At 40.6% G+C, this 24,698-nt stretch overlaps 1 protein-coding gene across 2 annotated transcripts in view; it reads left to right on the top strand.

Annotated features, from left to right (window-relative positions):
- Window positions 1-1,329: 1,329 nt before the first annotated feature.
- cacna2d2a (calcium channel, voltage-dependent, alpha 2/delta subunit 2a) overlaps window positions 1,330-24,698 on the top strand; it is a 162,130-nt gene continuing 138,761 nt past the window's right edge. For both annotated transcript variants that reach the window (XM_061689129.1, XM_061689128.1), the window contains exons 1-2: window positions 1,330-1,871; window positions 7,231-7,312. In XM_061689129.1, coding sequence (XP_061545113.1) covers window positions 1,747-1,871; window positions 7,231-7,312 — 207 coding nt within the window. In that variant the 5' untranslated portion in view covers window positions 1,330-1,746. The remainder of the gene's footprint in view (window positions 1,872-7,230; window positions 7,313-24,698) is intronic.

Here is a 24,698-nt window from a genome sequence, read left to right as displayed (position 1 = left end):
GTAAAGTCAGAGTCAGCGCAGGAAGTGATATGATCTGAACTTCAATGTAAAAGAATTTGAAATACCACTATGCAATAAATTATTTAAAAGGGACACTTTTAAATTTGTTTAAAAAAAAAAAACAATAATAATAATAATTTGTCTAACATGTTGTACTAACCGGCACGGTGGATGACTGCACATCTGCCTCATAGTTCTGGGGACTGGGGTTCAAAATATACTCCTTTATTCTTATAACTGCTATAAAAAATATATATATTTTTTTATCTTGAATAAAACTTTTTTCCTCCAATGTACAAATTATCATAAAAGTCCGACTGCAATCATGAAAATGCAACCTTTTTTAAATCTTAAAAAAAAAAAAAAAAAAAAAAAAACTTTACCTGGAAAAACTACCTTTTTATTACGGAAAGATACATGAATGTACCTAGAAAATAACTTATTTTGAGAACAACATGACTATTCTTGGAAAGATCACTTTTTTTCCCTTGTAAATATACAACTTTAAAAATATATATTTTTTAAATATAAGACTTTCACTTATGACTAATCTTAAAAATATAAAATTTTCATCTCAAAAATGTATTTTTCCCTTGGTAATGTCGAACTTTATTACTGTAAAAATAAATTTTTTTACGTCAAATATGACTTATCACTAAGCAACTTTTTATTTTTAAAATAAACTACTTTTTCTCAAATATCTTCCTCTTTTCTTAAAGGTCCAGCTTTAATCTCGAAAATGACTATCTCGAAAGTATGCATTTTTTAAAATCAAAAATATATTTTAAGAAATCCCTGAAAAATCAACATTTTATTTCAACAGAACATATGACTTCTCATAAATTAAAACATACCTTGTGCCAAAATGGCTAGAAAGTTCAACCTTAATTTCAGTGGACCATAAATTTCCCCACGTTTTCTGAAATACTTGGTGTACTTGGATGGGGGAAACAAATTATATATTTTTAAACTACCAAATCATTTTTTTCATTTAAAAAAAATTAAATAAAAATAAAAAATTGCCTCAAGAAGCCCTGGGTCACATTAATGGGTCACATTAATGGTAGAAATTAATGGGTCACATTAATGGTAGAAAGTTTTTAATTGAAATGATTTTTTAAAAAATTCTTTTCAATTATTTCTGGTAGTGTAATTATTAATTTCTGGGTGGCCCCAACACTCCTCCGTATAAGGTCACAGCACAAAGTGCGTTCCAGCCAACGTTATCGTTTGACGTCTTACTCTGAAACCTCCCCACCGGATGCAGTCTACGTGCTATGACGTGTGACTTGACTCACGCGTCTTTTCCCGTAGGAGCCAGTGGTGGAGGGGAGAGAGAGAGAGACAGGGAGCAAATGTGCACGGCGGCGGCGAGGGAGGGAGGACAGCGCAAATAGGTGCACATCATCATCATCATCATCATCGGCGGCGGAGCATCTTCCTCTTCCTCATCTCCACCGCGAACGAGTGACATTCTCGCCCCCCGATACGCGGCGGAAGAGTCCTCCAGCCCTCCTCCGCTCGTCCATCCACCAGCTCCCGGCGGCGGACACTTTCTTTCCAACCCCCTTCCCCTCGTCCTCTCTCCGGACTGGGTTTATTCTTAGCTCGGCTGCAGGAGACAGTTGTTGCCACCCACACCCCCACCCCCCCAGTCCCCCCACCCCGGCCCCCTCCCCACCCCCTTCCGTCGCCCTGCGTCCACCCGGCCCTTGGGCTGATTTCTCCCACTTTGTTGAATATTTCATGGGGAAAATGGCGATGGGAGCCCCGTCGTACGGCGCGCTGAGTCTCCTGTGCATCCAAACTGTACTTCTCGTGTGCGTGTCCACGCCGACCGCCGGGACGCACCACTTCCCGCAGCACTACACGTAAGCGACGCTCTCTGCTCTTTTTCTTCTTTTTTTGGGGGGGAGTACACAAGGAGGGAAGTAGGACAGGTTGCCCCGAGAAAGCACGCCTCGCTCATCTGTTCCAACACGCAACTCCCGTCTGTGTTGCTTGCATATTATATATTATATTCTATTATATTCATAACGGTACACAAGCTTATGTCACCCCCCTCTCCCGTTTTGTTATTGTGGCCTGGAAATGACGCGTAACGACGCGCGTAGTGGATATATATATATATATATATATTTTTTTTTTTTAAAAATATTTTTTAAACATGGCGAATGATTACATACAAAAACAACAACTCAATTTGGATTAAATGACATGACAGCAGAGGGACATGGATGGATGCATTCTGCTGTGTTTATAAAGTCACCCCAGGATATGCACTCATGCAGAGCAGATGATGAGTCCAGTTGCATGAAGAAACTTCAAATGGAGCAAGAACATGAGCTCGACGAATACAAATATGATAATAATGCTGGTGGTCGTGTGTCAGCGAAATTCATAACCACGATAACCACGACTTCCTCTTACAAAGAACTCCTTACACACAACTTCTGAAAATGTACTACTGTTCTCTACAGATACCCGAAAAGCATTTTGAAAGTCTTTTTTGATTTATTTACTTTTGAAATAACATGCCTAATTATGGCAGTACAGTGTATTAGTGGTTAGCGCATCTGCCCCACTGTTCTTAGGTTCTGGGTTTGCTTCTCGACTCGATGAAGCGGACTCGATCTTAGTTCGGTGTCACCAAACACATGACTCAAGGTCAGTGGAATTTGGAAAATAAAAAAAGTGCATGCACGTCTGCCTCACAGTCGAGAGGTTCTGGGTTCGAATCTCTGCTCCGGTCCTTTCCGAAGGTACAATGGCTTCCTCGTCCATCTGAAAAACATGCATGATGGGTTCATTTGAGACTCTGAAATGTCCATGGGTGTGCACGTGAGCGTGAATGCTTGTTTGTCTAGATGTGCCCTGTGATTGGCTGGCGACCAGTGCAGGGTGTACCCGTGCAGCCTCTTGCCCATAATCAAGCGGGTTAGGCTCCAGTTCACCGGCGTTCCAATAAGCATGAGCTCTGCGGATGGATGGATAAATAATAAATATGATTTGAATGTGCACAATTTTTGCCCCCGTCTCCCCGCCTGCCCATAATGAAGCCTCCCTGCATCCTCTGGGGCTTTGTTATTGAGATGATCAAGGTGACTTTGAAGGCGGCGTCACTTACTGTTCACCGGCAATTAACTCCAAACTGCCGTTAACGGCGCAGTCTAATAATAAAAAAAAATAAAATAAATAAAAAGCTCCAATGGGCTGAGTGAATTATTCTCGCATTTTGGTTAGTTTGTGATGATGCACCTTAATCGGGTTTAGTTGTAATTCGTGTTTGTTTAAGAGCATCCTGTTTTCAATGCTGTTGTATGTTTCAGTAGACGTGACTACTTACAGGGATTACAACCCACGAGTCTTATTAAAGAAAAGGCAATGATGATGTGGCCGCCGATATGCTGTTTGATTAGGCTGGATTTACACTACAGATCCAAGTGCCCAATTCCAATTTAATGCCTGTTTCCATGTGCATTTCAAGTGACGCATCCCATATGGCTGTTTACATGTGCAGACGCACAAATTGCACATAAATAACTCCACAAGGCAAAATCCAGAAGTAAACAACATGTTTTAAATGTTACATAGCGTTTAGTTGGCCTGGACTGACTACTCCCTCCCATTGATTTAAATGAGGGTAACCTCTCGGCATCACGACACTGGCCGCTGTCTGCAGTTCTTTCTTACCCTCATTTAATGGTGGACACACTTCTCATGTAGTATACTTACACCTTACGTGATGTTTTTTTCCAGTGATGCGAGTATCACTAGTGCTACACGAACCAACCACTGAAATGCCATTTTAGAATGAAGCTTGTAGCTATGCACACAGCCTGGACTTTTTTTTAAACCTTTTTTTGGCCAGTACAGTATATTTCTAACTTTTCAAGTTTCCTATTTAAAAAAATACCAGTTTTATTTAACTTTACAAGACCCCGAGAAGCAAAAATGAATTTCTTGTAAATTTGACACATTGCAAAGTGTGTTGTTAACAAACCTGCCAAATTTGATCATTTAAAAAAAAAAAAAAAAGCCACCAAATATATAAAATGAGGATTCAAATTCACCATTGGAAATAACGTAAACTTTCTTAAACCATGTAAAGTGAACACATAGATTGGTTTGTAAATAAATACAGTACATTATACAGTACATGTTTGAAGTGCTGAAAATGTGCACAGACTGAGAACTGTGTAGTACTCAAATGTGGAGATAATGTTGAACAGTTTTTCACCATTTGAGCGCCTTCGTTTGCATCAGTGGCCATCTGGCGCGATTCCGAGTTACTTAGTTACAGTTACTTGGCCCGTTTCCAGCACGGCAGCGTGCAGTTAGCTAGCTATCTATGCCTACACCTCGAAAATACATCGTCCCTGGATGTCACATTTTACCTAACAGTTCTGTGTCCTTTTTTTAAAATTCCCAAGTGTTATGTAGTTTGTGTTATTCAGGTTACCGTAATATGTTGGAATGCAAAGAATTGTGTGTGTACGTAACTAGCAGGAAAGTATGTGCTCAAATGTCTGTCATTGTAGTGTTAGTCACAGACTAAATGATGTGCGCTGCCGTGTTTTATAAAAGGTTGACTTTCTTTTGACGGTGTCTATTATGTGGATCTACACAACACCAAGCGGGGAGGGGATGTCACTGACGAACCCTTGAGACAGTCTGTGGTTTTAGCGCCGAGGAGCCTGTTAGCTTGTAAGCTAGCTAGCGGCTAGCGCCTTTCGTTGGTGGGATATAGTCCAGCCACCGGAGGCTTTAAACCAATATATTTTTGTGGCTCAAACATGTAGGGATGTGTAGGCATAAAAGAGACATTTTTCTTTTCACTTTACACAGACTTGAATCCTGTACAGGCAGTGATGTAGCATTTTCTCCCAACAAGTGTCATAAAAGTTAGCCACTGTAAATAAAACTATATCGGGCTCGTTTTCAGCATGACTGGTAATAGATGGGGATCAGGACAGCTTGCTAAAATTGATGTGTTCATGAAGTAATTAATCAAGCTAGAATGCTGGACTAAGAAAAACTCCAAGGAAACCAAAGAAAAAAAACGCACAAATTAGTTCTTCAGATACTCACTGAGATGATGATGGTTTTGTTTTGTTTGAGGCATTTTTTGGGTTTCATATTGTTGGATTTTGGAGGTTCCGATGTATTTACTCTTCCTCTCATCTGACTTCCGAGTCAATTAAAAGAAAAAAACAGATTGGTGTGCCTCCGTTGTGTATGTGTGTAGCCGATGTGTAATGGCGCCATCTCCGCCTCCAGAACGGCCTTTAAACAAACATCAATGGCAAATTTATGCATAGTATTGATTTGTACCAGATTCATTCATTTTAATGAAATGTATTTTTGCTGACTGACTAGTCTCGGCCAATCATAGATTTGACCATATATTGTCAGAGATGAGTGTCTTTCCCACAATTTTTTTTTTCAATCAGGATTTTGTGCTGGAAAGATACTGGAACAAATGAAATGTACATTATTTCCTGTGGGAAAATGAATTAGCATTGCTAGTTCCGGTACCAACGACAAGTGTGTACTCTGGAAGGTTTCGTTACAGTGTTTTAGCCTTTGTTCGATTCAGTACATCTACAGTACCTTTTGTCTCTGAAAATCTGAAATTTAAAACTTTTGTCTCCACTGTCGCACTAATAGACAAACAACCAAGTTGTGTTATCACACGCTGTCGGTTAGGAACAGGGTAGCGTTGTTTGGAGAATTTTGGAAGTTGGAAATTTTCTATGAAACAGAAATGTACAAAATTGAAGGTTGACTTTTAATGGGAAACTTAAATATGGTTGGGAAAAATATGTTTTAGCATTAACCTGACAGCATAGTTTTCCCCGTTAGCCTTCATGTCATTCAGCTACTCTCCACACCGCCTGCTGCTTTTAAATCATCTCTTGAGCGTCTTGATTCATTAAGTCATTTGTTGCTTGCTGCGAGATGCGCACTGGCGATCACCATCCCTTTGATCTACTAATTCCATATTTGGCTGGCGTCTGATGAAGATCGGCTCCCTGCTCAGGGTGCGTTTCTGTCCGACCCAAGCAGTTTTACTGCAGAGTTGCTGATGACGGCCAGATATGTGCCTGCATAAGCGGGGGATAGTGGGCGGCTGGGGAGGATTGATGGTGCTGATGACATGCCCATGCATTAGCAGATAAGAAGGTCAAGGGACCAGTGGTGGGGCACCAACCACTTAGGTATGTTTCATGCCAGGAAGTGCTCTCTCTTCCTAGCTGATGTGGGGTTTTCCTCCCAACGCATTAAAGCAGCTGTTTTAAAAGTGTTTGCTGTGCATCCCCTGAGGACTTCAGCTAGGCGCAACAGCTTGAGGAAAAAAAAAACATCTTTCTTTGAAACCTCCAGAATATCTTTTCTCACAAAGATAGATAATTAGGGCTGTAATTGGATAAAAATGGATTTTGTCCTGGTATTATTAACCATAACATTTGCCAGTGTGGTGCACTAAAGGTCGCCATCCCCACGTTCTACTGCAGTATTAGTAACTTTGATTGTGAATGGCTTTAAAAAGCAGGGCCTGGCCTGGTGAGTGACATGGGTGTCAGCGAATAAGAGTTGGCATGAGTTGTGAGCATCAGCAACTCGTTTTTTTTTTTTTTTTTTTACGGTTTGTTCAATAAAGCATTTGAAAGTTCACTGGGGCTGTCTCTGTCCTTGACCACTTGTGGGGACGTTACAATATGTCCTAACTAGGGATGGTAGTGCATTTTCAAGTAGCTAACCTTGATACATTACCTTGTGTTGGGGATAGTAGACATGCTCTTGTGGTACTCATTGCACTTTATCTTAAAAAATAATTGTCGACTAGTTTGATGATCGATTAGTTGTCGATTGAAATTTTTTTTTGTTGCACCTCGACTCTAAATTTTCCATTAGTATGAATGGTAATTTGCTGGCCGTCTCCCGCCCAAAGTCAGCTGGGATAGGTTCTTTGACCCTAATGAGGACAAAGCGTGTAGAAGATGGTGAATGGAATTTCACATTGAACCAAGTAAACTGCTCATTCGAAGAAAGGAAAATCATCGCAGTGTTCTGGATATGTCACGAATGCAGATGCTGACGCCGGAGATGCATTCTGGCTTGTACATGGCCACCCCTGCGTGCCTACAGCCAGAAAACCGACAAATGATATGCTCAGGTGCTAATGCGAGTTGATTTGCATTGAAAATGTCCCGTCTTCTTTTCCAGAATGATTCACTGGGCTGCACGCATCGAGAAGGAGCTGGAAAAAGTTCTTCAGCATGTCACCGGGACTCAGCAAATGAAATCGGTGAGTTCACGTCATGTTCGCACACCTGGATGACTGACTGTGTGTGTGTGTGTGTGTGTGTGTGCGTGTTTGCGCGAGAGAGAGAGAGAGAGAGAGAGAGAGCGAGAGAGAAAAGTGTTATTTCAGTTAATATGGCTGCCTCCTTGCATGAGGCTGTATGTGTGGCAGATGGTTGAGGCGAGTCGTGATTGACACTATTTCAATGTTTTCACCGTGCTTGCCGGCTTTGAAATGCACCCTGAGATAAATGTTTCATTTTGGCCACTACGGGTGACTGTGCTGAGTCCTGAGTATGAGCTGGTGGTGTTTAGACCGTTGGCGACATTGATAGGTGGCAGCGAGTGAATTGACAGGGAGGGAGCTGTAGGCAAGGTTAAGGGCCATTACTGGATAGACAGGGAGAGTGCTAGGTAAAGGCGTTTGTTGTTCAATGTCACCAAACATGCATGACGTCATGTGAGTGTTTTGTTTTTAGTAAACCAAATAAGAGCTGCTAACTAGATCACTTCCCTCTTTGTTCCTCCTTTTTCCCAGTTAGCATGCATTTTTTTATTTTTATTTTTTTAAAATCTGGTTAATTGTTTGTCCATTGTGGGAAGCGAAAGCAGAGTAGGATGTGGTCTCTTCAGGTCCCACTGCTCAGATCTTTTGGGCAAGAGAGGCAACGGATTACGACCACAATATTCGAAGACTCAAGAGCCACAACATAATCAATCTACAGTTATAAAAAAAAAAAAAAAAAAAGACTAAGCCCAATCGTGAATTACGGAAAACAGTGACCAGTTGACATCCCCATAATTTATTTTAGAATACTAGTCGTTTAAAACATAAATATACCACAAACTATGATACCAAAAAAATTATCATTTCAAACTTATCTTGCAACATTCCTTTAAAGATAAGTAGATCACGCACAATATAATTAAAGAAAAAATATTAAAAAAAAAAAAAAAAATATATATATATATATATATATATATATATATATAAAAAACTGTGGATAAGTTAAAAAAATGAAGGAACAGGTGGATTTGCGAACAGGTGAGGGATTCCTCTACTGAGAACTAATACAACAATATTTTGACAAACGTAGTAATTAATTATTTTCAGAGGTATTGAGCTGGTCCCAGATTCTCAACAGAGTACAGTTCCTACAACAGTGACCTAACCCAAATTTCTACGTTAACTCTGAACACGGCCTAATCTATCAATTTATGCTAACGCAGTAGTAAAATCATAAATTCTCAGATATAAACATAAAACCAGCCCATGAAAAACAGTAAGTACGACACTGACACAAACTGAGAACACCCTATAATACTGAGAACTGTGGTTGTGGTTTGCAGTGTTGTACAAATGCTCTGCTTTATGTCACCCAATAAAAATTATTATACGCCCTTGGGACAATTCAGTTTACACTGTCTTGTTTCATTTCTTTCTTTCTTTACATGCAATCCAGACTCCAGTTCACTAACTCTCACACTCAGACTCACTCAGCGATGTCACAGCAGTGTGATGCCCCATCGGAATTTGTTTGGCGCCACTTTCAAGGGCACCGCGACCTTCTGCAGCAGAGGGAACTGGCATCTCTTTTGCCGTCAGTTCCAGGAAATGTCCACATAAACAGATGACGAGTTCAAGCACAAAAGCCGCCAAGCCCCATTTAGACGAAAATTTCGCTGCACAAGTGGCCCTGTCACTCATCGGTGAGATTGGTGTCAGTGATCACGTTCGCGTATTCTACGAGGAAGCCTTCGCCAATGTTGGTCGCAATCAAGTGGGTCGACAGGATCTTTGAAGATAGCAGCAATGAGGAAGCTCACTGACGCTGTGCAATCGCTGTGGCTTGTCTTTCCCTTTGCAGGGTTAGAATTAAGTGTTAATTAAGAATGAAGACTAAGGGTTAGTTAGAGACTTTAGTGCTAGTACACTAAACTAGCATAATGTTTACTATTTCAGTCTAATTTTATAGTTCTGTAAAAATTTGGGACTTGTCTGTTTTTGAGCAAAATTCTTTTCTTGGAGTTGTCTTGTTTTGCGATGAAATGACAAAGACCTCTTTTTAAAGATTTGTTCAACAAAAGTTGGCCAAATTCATATTAACTTAGGATAACTCGGATAAGCGGAAGAAAATGGATGGATGGATGGATATAATTGGAATACCCTAACTGACAATTATCAGAAACAAGAAATAGAAAATATATTTTTCTATGCTTTTTGTGGGTTCAGGGTTTTGTCACCTGGCAATACTGAAACGCTGTCATCAGCTGTTGGCACGTGATGACTTATTTCCAATGTGCAACATTATTTTGTGTATTTAAAAATACACGGGGTCCTCGTTTTACGACAGTCTCGACATTTTGAGGTTACAAATGGCGCGCAACGAGCAAGTTTGCAAAGTGACGTAAGAATACTCGTTCACTTACTGTCGTACTTAGTTTTTCATTTGTTTTTCATACACATTTACTGCAATTATGACTTTCCTACGGCATTAGCGTTGGTTAGTGGTAGAGTACGAGGCATCAAAATGCGTGGTCAGCTGAGATTTGGTTTCTTTCAGGCTTGTGATTGGCCAAAATGAAAACCCAGTTGTGTGTGTTTGGGTTGTTTCTTTCATACATTTAAAAGAAATATATCAGCATACATGTCTTGATCCAAAATTATTTGCTCCTGGTTCCCATGCTGCAAGCGGGTGTAAATATCACAAACGGCTCTGTCTGATGTAGTGCTGTTGTACACTACTCTCAAACTACAACCACAAAAATAAATGAATGAATACCTCTTTCCCTGTGTCAATTACAACTGAGCATTTTTAGCTTTGTGAAGAGAGCCAGCCATCTTGCATTGGCTCTCATTAGATGTCCGCCGTTGTACCCAATGAAGTGTCCGATGTGTCGTAAGAACTGTCGGAAGTAATGTACAAAAGGAGTGGAAGTTTGGAATGTCAGAGTGTGAGGCTAGATGATGAGCGTGGGTGACTGTTGAAATGTAGGAGGCAAGGTTTTTGCGAGCCTGTGGAGTACAGATGACAAATAGCTTTGACAATTAAGGTGAATGTTCAGGCATTTTAAAAAAAATGTGTATTTTATTTGTTTGCAAAGAGTAAAGATGGAAAGACTGACAGAGGAGATTCTTGTGAGCTGCTGCATTTAAACGGGAGCACGTGGATGCTGTTTATAATCTTTATCCTGCGTTTGGCGTTTGATGCGCTCCAGCGTGCGATGAGAGGCGGCATCGGACGCCAGCCATTGTTTCCACATCCTCGGGCTCATTCCGAGCAGTTTTAATAGACACGTGTGTAAAGCGCCCACACATGCCCACGTTATATGTAATGTTCCGTATTTATACAGCCATATTATCTGTGAACAATGCCCCGTTTTTGTCCATATTATTTATTTGTTATTCTGCAGTAGCAGCATTTTAGTTTTCCCCTGCTTCTGATGGATTAGGATGAATTCATAGATCTGTATGGACCTTTACCCCTAATCTGTTCTGATAAGCACAATTTATTTCAACCTAAATAGCTGACTTTCATTCAGCTGATGAGGCATCCCTAAATTCCCACTCGATGCCCCAGTTGCAATCATCCTCTGTGATTTTGTAATTTATTTATTTTTTTGTCGTGGAATTTATGCATTTGTGAAATAATCACACACCCTTGCCACCCGTGTGTGGCATAGAAATCCCCGGCATATGTTGTCGGATCAATCACTCTCAAAGCTATGTGTGGCATAACAATCACACCCTTCAATCAATCAATCAAACCTTTGTGAACAGCATCTTTCATACTTAATAAGCAACACAAAGTGCTTCACAAAACAAGTGATTAAAAATAAGAAGAAGAAAAAAAAGCCCTCCCTAGGGGCCACCCACCCTATTTCCCGAGCCACCCCACACCAATCCCTTGTGAAAAGCAGTTAGTTTAAAAAAGACAAAAGACATAACATGGTTGATTAGACATGGGTCTGGCCTTGCTCTGGCCTTGTGGGTCTCAGGCCTGAACCATAACTAATATTAAAATATCATCAAGTGAAGATCAATGCAATTAATAGAATACTGATGGAAGCCTGTGGATTATGAGGAATTTCAGGATCTGGATGGACCTTTAGCTCTTATCTGTTAAAATCCCACACAATTTATTTCAACCTAATCAGATGACATTTTACAGACATGTAGGCATCTGAATGTGTAAAATGGAATTACAGCTTGCATAGTAGTTCACCATCCGGACTGTTGTGGACGCAACGTTCAAAAGCCAGCATCTGTGATGGTATGGGGCTGTGTTAGTGCCAATGGCATGGGTAACTTACACATCTGTCAATTAATGCTGAAAGGTACATACAGGTTTTGGAGACACATATGCTGCCATCCAAGCAACATCTTTTTCATGGATGTCCCTGCTTACTTCAGCAAGACAATGCCAAACCACATTCTGCACGTGTTACAACAGCATGGCTTTGTAGTAAAAGAGTGCGGGTACTAGACTGGCCTGCCTGCAGTCCAGACCTGTCCCCCATTGAACATGTTTGGCGCATTATGAAATGTAAACTACCACAACGGAGACCTTGGACTGTTTTAACAGCTGAAGCTCTACATCAAGCAAGAATGGGAAAGAATTCCACCTACAAAACTTCAACAATTAGTGTCCTCAGTTCCCAAATGTTTATTGAATGTTGTTAAAAGAAAAGTTGATGTAACACAGTGGTAAACATGACGATGTCCCAGCTTTTTTGGAACATGTTGCAGCTATAAAATTCAAAGTTAATGATTATTTGCTAAAAACAAAGCTTATCAGCTTGAACATTAAATATCTTGACTTTGTAGTGTATTCGATTAAATATAGGTTGAGCATGATTTGCAAATCATTGTATTCTGTTTTTATTTAACACAACGTCCCAACTTCGTTGGAATTGGGGTTGTAGAATAACTCCTTGAGAAAAAAGTTTCTTGATTTCAAGAGCAACGCAAACATATTAAAATGTTAACAGCCAGATCACATAGACAAGCGAGCTACAGCATCGATTCACAGCTAGAAATTACGCCCCTGTTGTCGTCAATTTATGGCATGTCAAGGCTGTTTAGCATTTTAAGGTTATGTGAGGCATTTGAAAGCACCTGTGGCCTAATCACACACAAAACAATCACTCACAGCTATGTGTCTTAACAACCAGGCACTTGTGGAGTCAGAAAGATCAATCTCAAAGCTATGCAGCATCACAATCACCTACTTGTGAGTCTCAGCGTTATAACATTACTTTTGAAACACTACAAAGAGGAGATCGATGTTGAATAATAAATGAAACTAATGTAAATAAAAATACAATTGTCATCTGAATTTTTAGTCAAAAAAAACTTTTTTGTAGTTTTTTTAGATGCAAATGAAAAACCTCATTACATCTGCACTTACATGCTTTTGCTTGACAGCAAGTAATTTAAATTATCCAGTATGATAGGTAGTGAGACTGTGCAGCCAATAAAAAAAAATGCATTGTGAGGGGAAAAAAAATGTAACAGAAGGAAACATATGATAAGAACAATTGCAAATCCAAGCAATCTCCAGAAAGTAGTGCTGCAACAAAAACATGAAACCTTACATAAATGCTTACACACAAAAGAGTGTAATCAAGGTGAATAATTGAGTGGCGCAATATATGAAAAAGCACTCAGCTCAAACCCTGCATGCCAAAAAAATAACTGCCCCCTATTTTAATTGTATTTATTTATTTTTCTTTCTTCCATTGATTACTTGAAACCGGAGAGTGATACACATCCATATCAACACAGACACACACAAACATACATACACACACACACACACACACACACAAGCGTGGAAAGGAGGGTGGGGATGCAATAGCGCTTAATGGCTCTTGGATTCACTCCAGCTCGGAGATATTTTGTGTCTTGGCATCACTTGCCCTTCACGCCGGGTGTGTCTTTGTGTGGTCAGCTTGCCGCCTGCAGGTTTATCTCAAGCCACCTTTTCACGTTGCCCGTCAAAACTGTGCGTCACGACAGCGCGGATAGGGCAATTTTGCAGGACCGATGTTTGAAAGGGGCTCCGGTTTCGACAAACTTTGTAAATGCAGTGCGACCTTGACTTACCAGTTTAATAAGTGACATGACCATGCTTGTAACTCAAATCGCTCTTATGGCACAACAACTTTCCCCATTGAAATGAATGGAAATGCCATAAATCTATTCTAGCCCCCCCCCCCCCCCCTTTTTTTTTTTTAATAGGGAAGATGACACTGCACAGTGTTGTACTTTATAAGTCATATGTAGCAACATGATAAAAGTATAATGTAAAGAAAGAAACGGTTTGTCCATCATGATAATTCAATGGGCATTGTGCTGCTCTTTCTGGTGTGTGCTGCCTCGACGAGGTACTGTAGGGCACTGTGCATGTACAGAGCCTTGAACGCATGTATGATAACAGAAATTTGTTATTATTATAGTATTATTATAATGGTGGGGGATTGCTGTCGTCAGTTGAACACATTCTAAATGTATTTTTGTGGAAGCAAAAACCAACAGATATCTCTGAAATGCACTATAGGTTTTCCTTGCTATCGCTGACAGGAGAAACTTCCAATAATCCGTCTCAAATGTAGCAGATCTCCCCTGCTTCTGTTTTCTCGCCACTAACCCTTACCCGCCTTTTCTCACAGCAACTGATGGTTAAAGCTTCCCCTCTTCACTGATCCATCAGTCAACAAATGTGAGGTTGGGATCTGTGCCATTTGTTTCTTGATTGAATGGCCCCCCCTCTCTTGTGGACAGTTTACAGGAAGAGTCAATGGCTCCTCCTCCTCTTCTTCCCCTTCCCGCTGTGAGAAGTTACCTTTAAAGGGTAGCGAGGCAGCGCTACAGGACTGAGGCCTCCTCCCTCTTTCCCCCCTTGCTCCTCGGATGTTACACAACAGCAACTTGTATCTGGATGAGTACAAACTCCTTGTGTAGGATGCGATACAGCGGGTCCCTCTCAGCTTTGAGTCTGAAGTAGATTCACCATGAAGGGAATGCTTGTCTGAGGTTGCCTTTTGGTCCTCGTCTTAAGACTGATTTTCAGTCGATAGCGTTGCAGCGCAGTTGCAAACTTTGACATGCTGCTATAAACAGTGTAGTGTTTTTTATTTTGTTGGCCAAATCTCCCAAGTCATTTTTAACTTACTGTCACTATCTATACAAAATACCAATGTGCTTGCTAAAAATATATTTTTTTCTATGTCTGTGTAGAATTCAAGGGTGTCAAACTCATTTTAGTTCGCGGGCCACATCCAACCCAATTTGATCTCAAGTGGTTCGGACCAGTGTATCCGTGGCCTTATGAGCTATTAATAATGACAAGTCAACTTTTTTTTTTTTTTTTTTTTTTTTTTTACCATCTTTTTGGGTGCACATAATTACAACTACATTTGGGAAAATATTCACATTTATTGATTATTATCTTGTTGCCAATGTTGTTTCAAATCATATGAGCAATCTCAAATGTCAACACAAATTAGTGCAATTTCAACAGTATTTGCAACTGTAGATGAATCAGTTTTCATCTACAGTTGCAACTTAGAGATCACAGTAGCTCTACAAACTATGTACCTTTTTATAAAACAGCCTATTTAAAAAAATATTTTTAAATTTACATAAATTTTGACATCCATCTGAAAATCTTGAAAGGCTCTACTGACTCATCACACCATACAAACTAAAGTGGGAACTTTTTTGAATGAAAATGCAGTTATCCTCCTGTTTTGTAAAAGTATACAGGCAGATTGACAGAGTGAAACAAAATAATTAAAACAAAATACATGTTCTATGTCTATTAAGGACACATACCCACAGTAAGTGTGAAACAGAAACTCAAATTTGCTACTTATTTAATTGTCACGCAGTAGCTTGCCATAAAAAGCAATTAATTTCTGAGGTTAGCATTAGTCTGCACAAACAATTAGCAACCCCCTCTCCAACGATGAGCATGGATCAAATGAATTGCACATTTGCACATGAAATTACTGAACAAAAAATACATGATATAATGCATACATTGGCAGTGCTTGACAGTCTCACTCTCTTACCGCATATTGATTGGAGGCGTGCCCCGCTGCGCCGATCTTTTTCTCTCTCTCAGCTTCGTGCATTTCACATCACGCGACTCAGCACTTCTGGCTCTATTGTCGTTGTGTCAAAATAAAAGCATGAGTTACAAAATAAGAGTCTATACATATAAATGAACTAAAACTTGAATGATGGGCAGAAAAGTGGCCGCGGGCCGGATTAGACCCTGAGAGGGTCCCGTTCTGGCCCGTGGGCCGTATGTTTGACACCCCCGGTGTAGCTTCTTAGTGATGCAGGTCATGGTAATACATAAAGGTTGAATTCAGGCAACTGGACTGTTCGTTTGTTGAATGTGTTGGGCTTGTTCCAGTTTTCCAAAAAATGTTAATGACTTGGGCTAGTGATTCACAGTGTGGTACTAGTACCACTACTGGTACCCGGGCTCCCCCTAGTGGTACTTGAAATAATCACTGTCTTGAGTGAATTAAATAGAGGTTTCACTGTAATTCATTTTACGTGATTCACTATGGATTGTGTTTGACATCGGTGGTTCACTTATTTATTTTAGCTTAGGTGCACTGAGCAGCTCTAATCACGATGAGTTGTATAATTAAACGGATTCCATGGTCCCGTTCCATCTGGACTGTCCGTCAACCGGTGACTGGCACGAGGGATCATCAGTGTCACGAGAGCTTCGACATGGTCTGTTGGCGAAGCATGTTTATTTTGTTCACCCCAAATACTCGCCGGTCGAGTCAAGTGCCAGCTTTAGCCTTCGCTCAAGCACTTGTGCCAAACAACAAGCAAACGCGAAGCAAAACTAAGTGGACATGAGAGCCCCATAAAAGCAATAGAAAGCTGAATGTTAAGCAGCGTGAGAGCTGGTCAGCACCATTACTCTCAGCTTCACACTCCCCGAGGCTGACAGGAGAACACGAGACTTCACAAGCACAAACTATTTATTTTGTTTCTGCCCTTTTATTAGTTTTCTGACACCGGTGAAGGTTACAAGGATTCCTCTGCAACCGTCTTGATATGAATACATCTATCAGCAGAGTGCAGCACCGCATGCAGATATTGCTGGGTTGGCATTAAAGACACTTCGTTGAAATGGCTATCTTTTAATATGTGGGCTTAGAAAAAATAATTATATATAGTAACTGCCATTTTTCCTGTGTTTGTATTACTTCTTTTGAATGGATTGCTGGCATTTACCCCTAGCATGCCGACATTGAGCAAATAGTGGAACCTTGGTTTTCATGATTTATCCGTTCCTGAAAATCTAACTAAAAGTCCATCGTATGATAACCAAAGCAATATTTACCAAGAAATAATGGTAATCCTATTAATCTGTTCCAGACACCCAAAAATATTAACAAAAAATGCATCCCTTAACCATAACCCTTTTATATGGAATAAATATAGTTTTAAATACAGAACAGTATGATATACAGTAAATACTGTATAAATTACTAAGGAAGTAGATGAATGAACTTTTTTATACTTTCCATTGTCATACTTCGCTATGAGAGCTTTCTTGAATTCTGTTATTTCTCACCTTCTTTATCAAATGGCTGGCACTCGGAACTTTTTATTTTGTAAAAAGGACTCAACAGAGGGCAAGGTGTGTTCCACAATGCAAGCTTTTATTAACAACTCAAGGCAAAAACAAGCCTGCCGGTCTGCTCAGCCCCACTCTGAGCAAGAGGAGCAACTGGTTGTGTTGACGTTTTGTCTAATGTTTCTCATAAATCATTCAGCACAATAAAAATAACAATGCGAAAAGTTTGCCACTGCAATGTAGTTACCGAATAAGCAAATTGGTGGCCTAGTTTTTATTTTCCATTTCTACTACTACTCTTTCTTTTCTTTATATTTTCCAGCAGTTGGGATGTCTTGCGGCACCACGCTGCCTCTCACAGGTCAGTCTCGGTACTACAAAAGACATCTGGTGTTGGGAGAGGAGACTCATGATTGTCGGAGATATTGTTATGTCGTGTACTGTGTTGGTCATCTGGAGTACAACACAAACTCAGTACAGACTCCAAACACCTATGCCGGTTTTCTTCCTGGTCATGCGTTGAGTCTCTCGCAGTTTAACAATAAGATGATAAAAATGTGTTTGTGTGTGTGTACATTGCTTTAGTTCTATACTCCATTATTGAGCGTGTGTGTGTGTGTGTGTGTGTGCGTGTGTGTGTGTGTGTGAAGCGATGGGTGCACTGGTCGTTTCTTATTGCGAGCGAATTGTGGTTCTAATCGCTGTGTTTTGTCTGTGAGTTTGGGGTCTCTGAGGTTTTCTTCTCTGGCTCCCCAACTGAGCCAGTCTAGGATTGATTGGTCACACATGTGAATAAGTTTAATTGGCTTGCCTCAGTGGTGGGTGGCTCTTTTAAAAAGAAAAGAAAATAATAAACCTGCTAAAGACCAAGAAAAGCGTTTGATCATGTAGGACTCGGCTACCTACATCCTTTCCCATTCTGCAGCTTACTCTTCACTTTCTTTCTTCTGCCTTCTCTCTTTCCTCCCAAAAAATACATCTGGATGAGAAGCCCCGCCCCGCCCTCCTTTCTTTCTCTTACCCACCTCTTCCTTTGGCTCCGTGCTGGACTCGCGCTCATCTCTGCCTCTGGCCCTTTTCCCAGGGCTCCTTTGCTTGATAGGATTTATGCTCCACCACTACAATTGCTGCGTTACAAATATAATCACTCATGTGCGGCGTGTGCTTATTCTCACACAAATACATAGCCTTGTTCGGTTTATGTAACATTTTATTTTCATTATGCCGGGAGATTGAAAAGACACATTTTTGGCCAGAGATTTCATGCGTCACATTCGCATTGACATAATGTGGAAAAAAGACATTTTGATGAATGCATCTGTCAGATTGACCCCTTTAAAAAAAAATAAAAATACAGACTATGATTTTGTCCACCAAAACATTACATAAATTCAATATACTCTGCACTCTTGCTGGACCAGAAACATTTGTAGCTGTGAGTGCTACATCGCCTTTTGCCATGGCAATCTGGATTCACACGCTCTATAATTACATTTTGTCAAAGTTCAAACTCGAACCGCCATCATGCATGACGCCAAGCAAACTATCCGTGTCACGGCCCAAAGAACCCATGTGACTGGCAACATAACAGCAGGGTTAAGAGAAAGAGAAGCAAGATCTACACCGGAAGTTCCGTGCGTTTGGCCGTGGTTTGAAAATGGTACAGGGCATAACTGCCAAGTCATGGGCATAGAAAGCAGTATTATGTAAATTAGCCCCACTGTTATGTCACAGTGGTGCGGCTCGCTCACAGGCTCACTTTCAGAAATCGGCAGCCTGTGTAAGATTTTCTCGGTTGTGTACTTTCACACTTGGTGTGGGGGTAGCACTCCATAGACCCAACTATTGATACAGGAGAAATGGGTCCATTTTCATAAGATGTCCGCTTTAAAATTAAATTGTGCTTCCCACCTGTAGGGGGCGCCCTGGAGTGCAATAAACATAATCCTCTAATACGAAGACGGCGAGCACTTACCTGATTAAGGTAGTCAAAGATAATGATCTTTGTTGTCGTCGGCCATTGTTGCCCATGCCGCTGTGTTGTGCTATTTTAATAATGGCTTTCACTTTCTATCGGGTTCAATAGCGGGCCACATCCAAAGACACACTGGTGATTTATAGGCTTACCACACAAACACATTGTTGATAGTTTCAGGCTCAGCCACGGACCCACTAATTGGCAAGACATGTCAAAGCTCTCCCAATAAACTGCAAGCCCAGTGTAAAGCTTGTTTATTAAGAATTCTGGCACAAAGACACTTCACTTTAACTGTCACGCGTTCAAATGTGGCTGGTCCAGTGCTGACGTTGTGTAGCTTTAAACAAACGGCAGTGTTAATTGGACAAATAGAACTTAGTGTGACTTCGGCATTGCCGTTACATTCAAGCTTTTACGTAACTGTAAAAAAAACAAAAAAACAATGCGGTTATTCAAAAATATATCTCGGGAAAATGTTGAATATTCATGAAGGTCAACGATTTAGTATAAGTACCGTCAATGAGAGTTAAAATGTAATTTTATTACGGCTGTATGTTGGCAGAATCTGCTTAAAGTAGGCATTGTGTACGTAAACCAGACTCAGTCTTTGCCTACAGGCAGTTTAGCTTCCATTGTCATGCCGATGTAGTGTGTGTGTGTGTGTGTGTGTGTGTGTGTGTGTGTGTGTGTGTGTGTGTGTGTGTGTGTGAGGATGCAAGTAAAACAAATGTGTGTTTGAATTGACTGTTGCAAGACTCCCCAACACAGTGAAAGGGCCTTTTACCTTGTGTTGGTGCTCTCCACCATTTTATATTAGAGGACAGTTCAGGTACCAGCATTCATTTAATTTATTCTTTTGTAGTGTGTTTAAAAAAAAACAGGAAATAAACCATATCATTTCATTTGTCCAGCTCAACCATCAATGGTACACTTTTTATGAGCCATTTTATTTCATATCATATATATTTTGCTGTGTTTGGCACAGCCCTGTCACAGATACTCAGGCACCTGAAATACTTACATTTAAAAAAATATTGCTGAACAAATCGTTTACAATTGGAAAAATAAACTTTAATTTGAATATTTAAATTTTAGTAGTGCTCTTTCCTTTCGAGTACATGCTAGCTGTGTTAATTGTGATGCTAACTGGTCAAGACCAAGCTTGAAGAGTTAAGAAAAAAATATTTATGAATCTCTTTTTTCTTATATGAGTGGCTTGAGAGACACTTCTTAATTTTTACTCTCTAAATTATGTCGGTGATGAAAGAAGGAAGACATATCAACAAAATCATACTCCAAAAAAAGTGGATTTTCAATTGTTGTATTTGTTATATTTGAAATGTAAATTGGTCATCGAGAGGTAGGTATTTTAGAGTGCTCAAGAGTTACTTGTTTTTTTAAATATTTAGGAATGTCTTTTACGATAACTACTTAAGTTTTGTCTCGGGACAACTGTAATTTCTATACGTTTCTGTACTTTTGGCGTGGATTATTTGAAATTTCATGGACGGGGGACAGAAAATGCCCCCCACTTCTGGAATGACCCATAAACTGAGGGGGAGGGGGGGGGGTCTGGAGGTACCGGTGTGACTGTTACAATGTGTGCGTTTGTGTGAACTCTGGACCATCAGCTCATTTCACACACTGACAGACATCAAAGAGGGTTCGAATTAACCTCGCATGTCCGCTCTGTATTCCAGCAGCAATTTCACGTTTTTCCCGCCGGTTCACCATGCCGACATTCATATTGAAATGAGACAGATGGAGTTTTGCCTTACCACCGCAGCGCCAGATCCTTCGCTGTGGGAAGATCAAACTTCAAACGAGTGGGAATAACAGTGTGTGTGTGGGGGGGGGGGGGTCGAGTGTTTGCAGGTGGTGAGGTTGAGTGTCATCACGAGTTATGCGGAGGTGTTTATGCGTACCGGTATTGTTTTTTTCCTGATTAGAGCGGGTAAAGTGTCATTACATTATTGTCCTCTTGCAAGCTGGCTCCAGCTCTACTCAATGAGACGCTACTGAGATGACCATGCTAGGGTTGTGTGATCAAGGTTATTGATTAATTTAGTTTTTTTTTTTTCTTCCCCCTCAGGATCTTTTTTATTAGATTTTGTGGCTTCCGTAGTAAAAGTTGTCCTCTCTGCCAAGGTAGCAATTTTTACTTCCCCTCCAGCAACATTTAAATATATTTAAAAATTTTTTTTTTAAAAAAGCGGGTTTCATTCCTCAGAAACAGAATCACGTTTTCTATATGACAAGTCTCGTGGAAGGCAGTCGCAGAGTAAAACGCGCTGAACATTTCCATTGACTGATGTTACGTTCACACTGCAGGGCATGATGCCCAATTCAATCTTTTTATGTCACATTACAAAAGCAAATGTGACTTCTACAGTCATCACAATGTGTCTTGGAAGTGAAACGCATGCACACGCAGCACGTCACGTTGCACATGCGCACAGACACGAGGTGCCGTGTGTTTGCGGAAGTAAATATTATTTACTAATACTATATTTTGACACTGACTGTTTTTTGCGCCTTCGTCTACCATTGCTTTTGTCGTGTTTTGTGACGTTTGACGCCTTTGATGATGTAAAGGTCACATGAGCGTGATCTGCGCGTCCATACTGTACTCTCATCGGACACATCCGATTTATATCCACATACGAAAGAGGGTAGGTTATGAAAAAAAAATCACATCCATTTTCAGCATACATATTTTGACAAAAGGAATTTTATTTTATTTATTTATTTTTTCTAAAAAGGGAACCACTTAGTTTCACAATATCTAAAATAAATGTATATTTTCTGTTAATGTTTGAAAATAAATAAAACAGTTTCAATCTTTGGTATCCGAAGAAATTTAGCAAACCATCCATCCATTTCCTAAGCCGCTTCGCCTCACTAGAGTCGCGGGCGTGCTGGAGCCTATCCCAGCTATCTTCGGGTATGAGGCGGGGTACACCCTGAACTGGTTGCCAGCCAATCGCAGGGCACATACGAACAACAGCCATTCGCATTCACATTCACACCTACGGGCAATTTAGAGTTGTCAATTAACCTACCAAACATGTTTTTTTGGGATGTGGGAGGAAACCGGAGTGCCTGGAGTAAACCCACGCAGGCACGGGGAGAACATGCAAACTCCACACAGGCGGGGCCGGGGATTGAACCACACCCCTCAGAACTGTGAGGCAGACACTCTAACCAGTCTATCACCGTGCCGTCAATTTAGGGATTGAAGGGATTTTTTTTTCTACAGGTGAAGGAAATTGAAATCCGAAATAGGATTTTTGTGGAAAACAAAAACAAAAATATGGGGATATTTTTTAAGGCCATATCGCCCAGCTCTACGTCAGGGTCACACATACCACGGGGTCCTCGGTTTGCAATGAGTTCCATTCCTATGGTGGTAACGTAACCTGAGCACTATGCTACAGAACCTTTCTGAGGTATTTATTCCGAATTTTAGCTGCCGTGGCTATCGCTAATGTTGTTGTGCTAACTGAGCAGAGAAGTCTACTACAGAAACTAAATATGGTATTGACTATAATTACCATTTTAAACTAATACTAACCATTTGAATTTGAACGTAATTTCTACCCTCATGTCCTTCCAGCATCACTTCACTCGCCTAACAAGGAAAAACAAGCGACAATGGATGGACGATGATCCTGTGATTGTGCCTCTTCGTACCAAATTGACGATTACAATCATGGGATCATACGTTGTTTCGAGGTTACGAACGGCGCACAGGTCTCTAGTTTGCGTAGCGAGTAAGAATATGCGGTCACACGGCACAAGAAGGCACACTCAGTTACCGCCATACTTAATGTTTTTCATTTGATAGTTTTCTATGTATTGAGGTTTTACTCATACAAGTATTTACTGTAATTAGGACTTTACTACTGCATTAGCATAGCTTAGTGAGACAATGGTTTGTCGACTTGCATGTAAATGTGTGTTACGTCATCGCCATAGGGATGGAAATCGTAGCTGTGAATTGAGGACCCGCTGTTCAAGGTGGTGTGGGTGCACGGCATCTAGGGATTTCAAGATATGCTGCAATGTATTAACCAAAGTAATAGTCCTCAGTTCATTTCTTTCTATAAGCATCTCGCTGCATTCTTCAAATGTTCACAATTTATCCTTATAGTGGTATCTCATTTAATTCTATTGTATAGATCCTTTTCATTCACAACTTCAATTTGCAACATATAGGCGAGAGACTGCAGAAGCCATCATGCGGGCGAAACTGGTGGCGTGCATGGGAAGCGGTGATGAAGAGCGCCGTGATGATCCCTGTACTGATTGGAGGCCCTGTGTGTGGAAACGATCACAGACTGTATATTTTTAATATCCCTCCGCCGTCGGGAGGCGACGCTATCCAGTAGGCACATTCATATTTCATTAATATGCCTTTTTCTGTTTCCTCCCTGATGGCCTTTTATTGTCTTCTCAAGACATTGCACAGCCATCCACTTACCTCACCTCGTCGAACTGTATTACCTGCAAACACGCTTGGGTGCTTTGCTATAAATAAATAGTCTTTTTGTATTGTAATTTAGCATACACTTACAACCCCAATTCCAATGAAGTTGGGACGTTGTGTTAAATATTAAATAAAAACAGAATACAATGATTTGCAAATCATGTTCAACCTATATTTAATTGAATACACTACAAAGTCAAGATATTTAATGTTCAAACTGATAAACTTTATAGTTTTTAGCAAATAATCATTAACTCAGAATTGTATGGCTGCAACACATTGCAAAAAAGCTGGGACAGGTGGCAAAAAAGACAGAAAGTTGAGGAATGCTCATCAAACACCTGTTTGGAACATCCCACAGGTGAACTGGCTAATTTGGAACAGGTGGGTGCCATGATTGGGTATAAAAGGAGCTTCCCTGAATTGCTCAGTCATTCACAAGCAAAGATGGGGCGAGGTTCCCCTCTTTGTGAACAAGTGCGTGAGAAAATAGTCGGAATAGTTTCAGGACAATGTTCCTCAATGTACAATTGTGAGGAATTTAGGGATTTCATCATCAACGGTCCATCATATCATCAAAAGGTTCAGAGAATCTGGAGAAATCACTGCATCTAAGCAGCGAAGCCGAAAACCAACACTGAATGCCCGTGACCTTTGAGCCCTCAGGTGGCACTGCATCAAAAACCGACATCAATGTGTAAAGAATATCACCACAGGGGCTCAGGAACACTTCAGAAAACCAATGTCAATAAATACAGTTCGGCGCTACATCCGTAAGTGCAACTTAAAACTCTACTATGCAAATCAAAAGCTATTTATCAACAACACCCAGAAACGCTGTCCGTTTCTCTGGGCCCGAGCTCATTTAAGAAGGACTGATGAAAAGTGGAAAAGTGTTCCGTGGTCCGACGAGTCCACATTTCAAATTACTTTTGGCAATTGTGGACGTTGTGTCCTCCGGTCCAAAGAGGGAAAATATCCATCTGGACTGTTATGGATGCAAAGTACAAAAGCCAACCTCTGTGATGGTATGGGGCTGTGTTAGTGCCAATGGCATGGGTAACTTAAACATCTGTGAAGGCACCATTAATGTTGAAAGGTACATACAGGTTTTGGAGAAACATATGCTGCCATCCAAGCAACGTCTTTTTCATGGACGCCCCTGCGTATTTCAGCAAGACAATGCCAAACCACATTCTGTACGTGTTACAACAGTGTGGCTTTGTAGTAAAAGAGTGTGGGTACTAGACTGGCCTGCCTGCAGTCAAGACCTGTCTCCCATTGAAAATGTGTGGTGCATTAT

This window comes from Phycodurus eques, chromosome 10, assembly GCF_024500275.1.
Source record: "Phycodurus eques isolate BA_2022a chromosome 10, UOR_Pequ_1.1, whole genome shotgun sequence".
NCBI lineage: Eukaryota > Metazoa > Chordata > Actinopteri > Syngnathiformes > Syngnathidae > Phycodurus > Phycodurus eques.
Note: the sequence above shows the minus strand (reverse complement) of the source record. Positions and strands in the feature narration are given on the sequence as shown.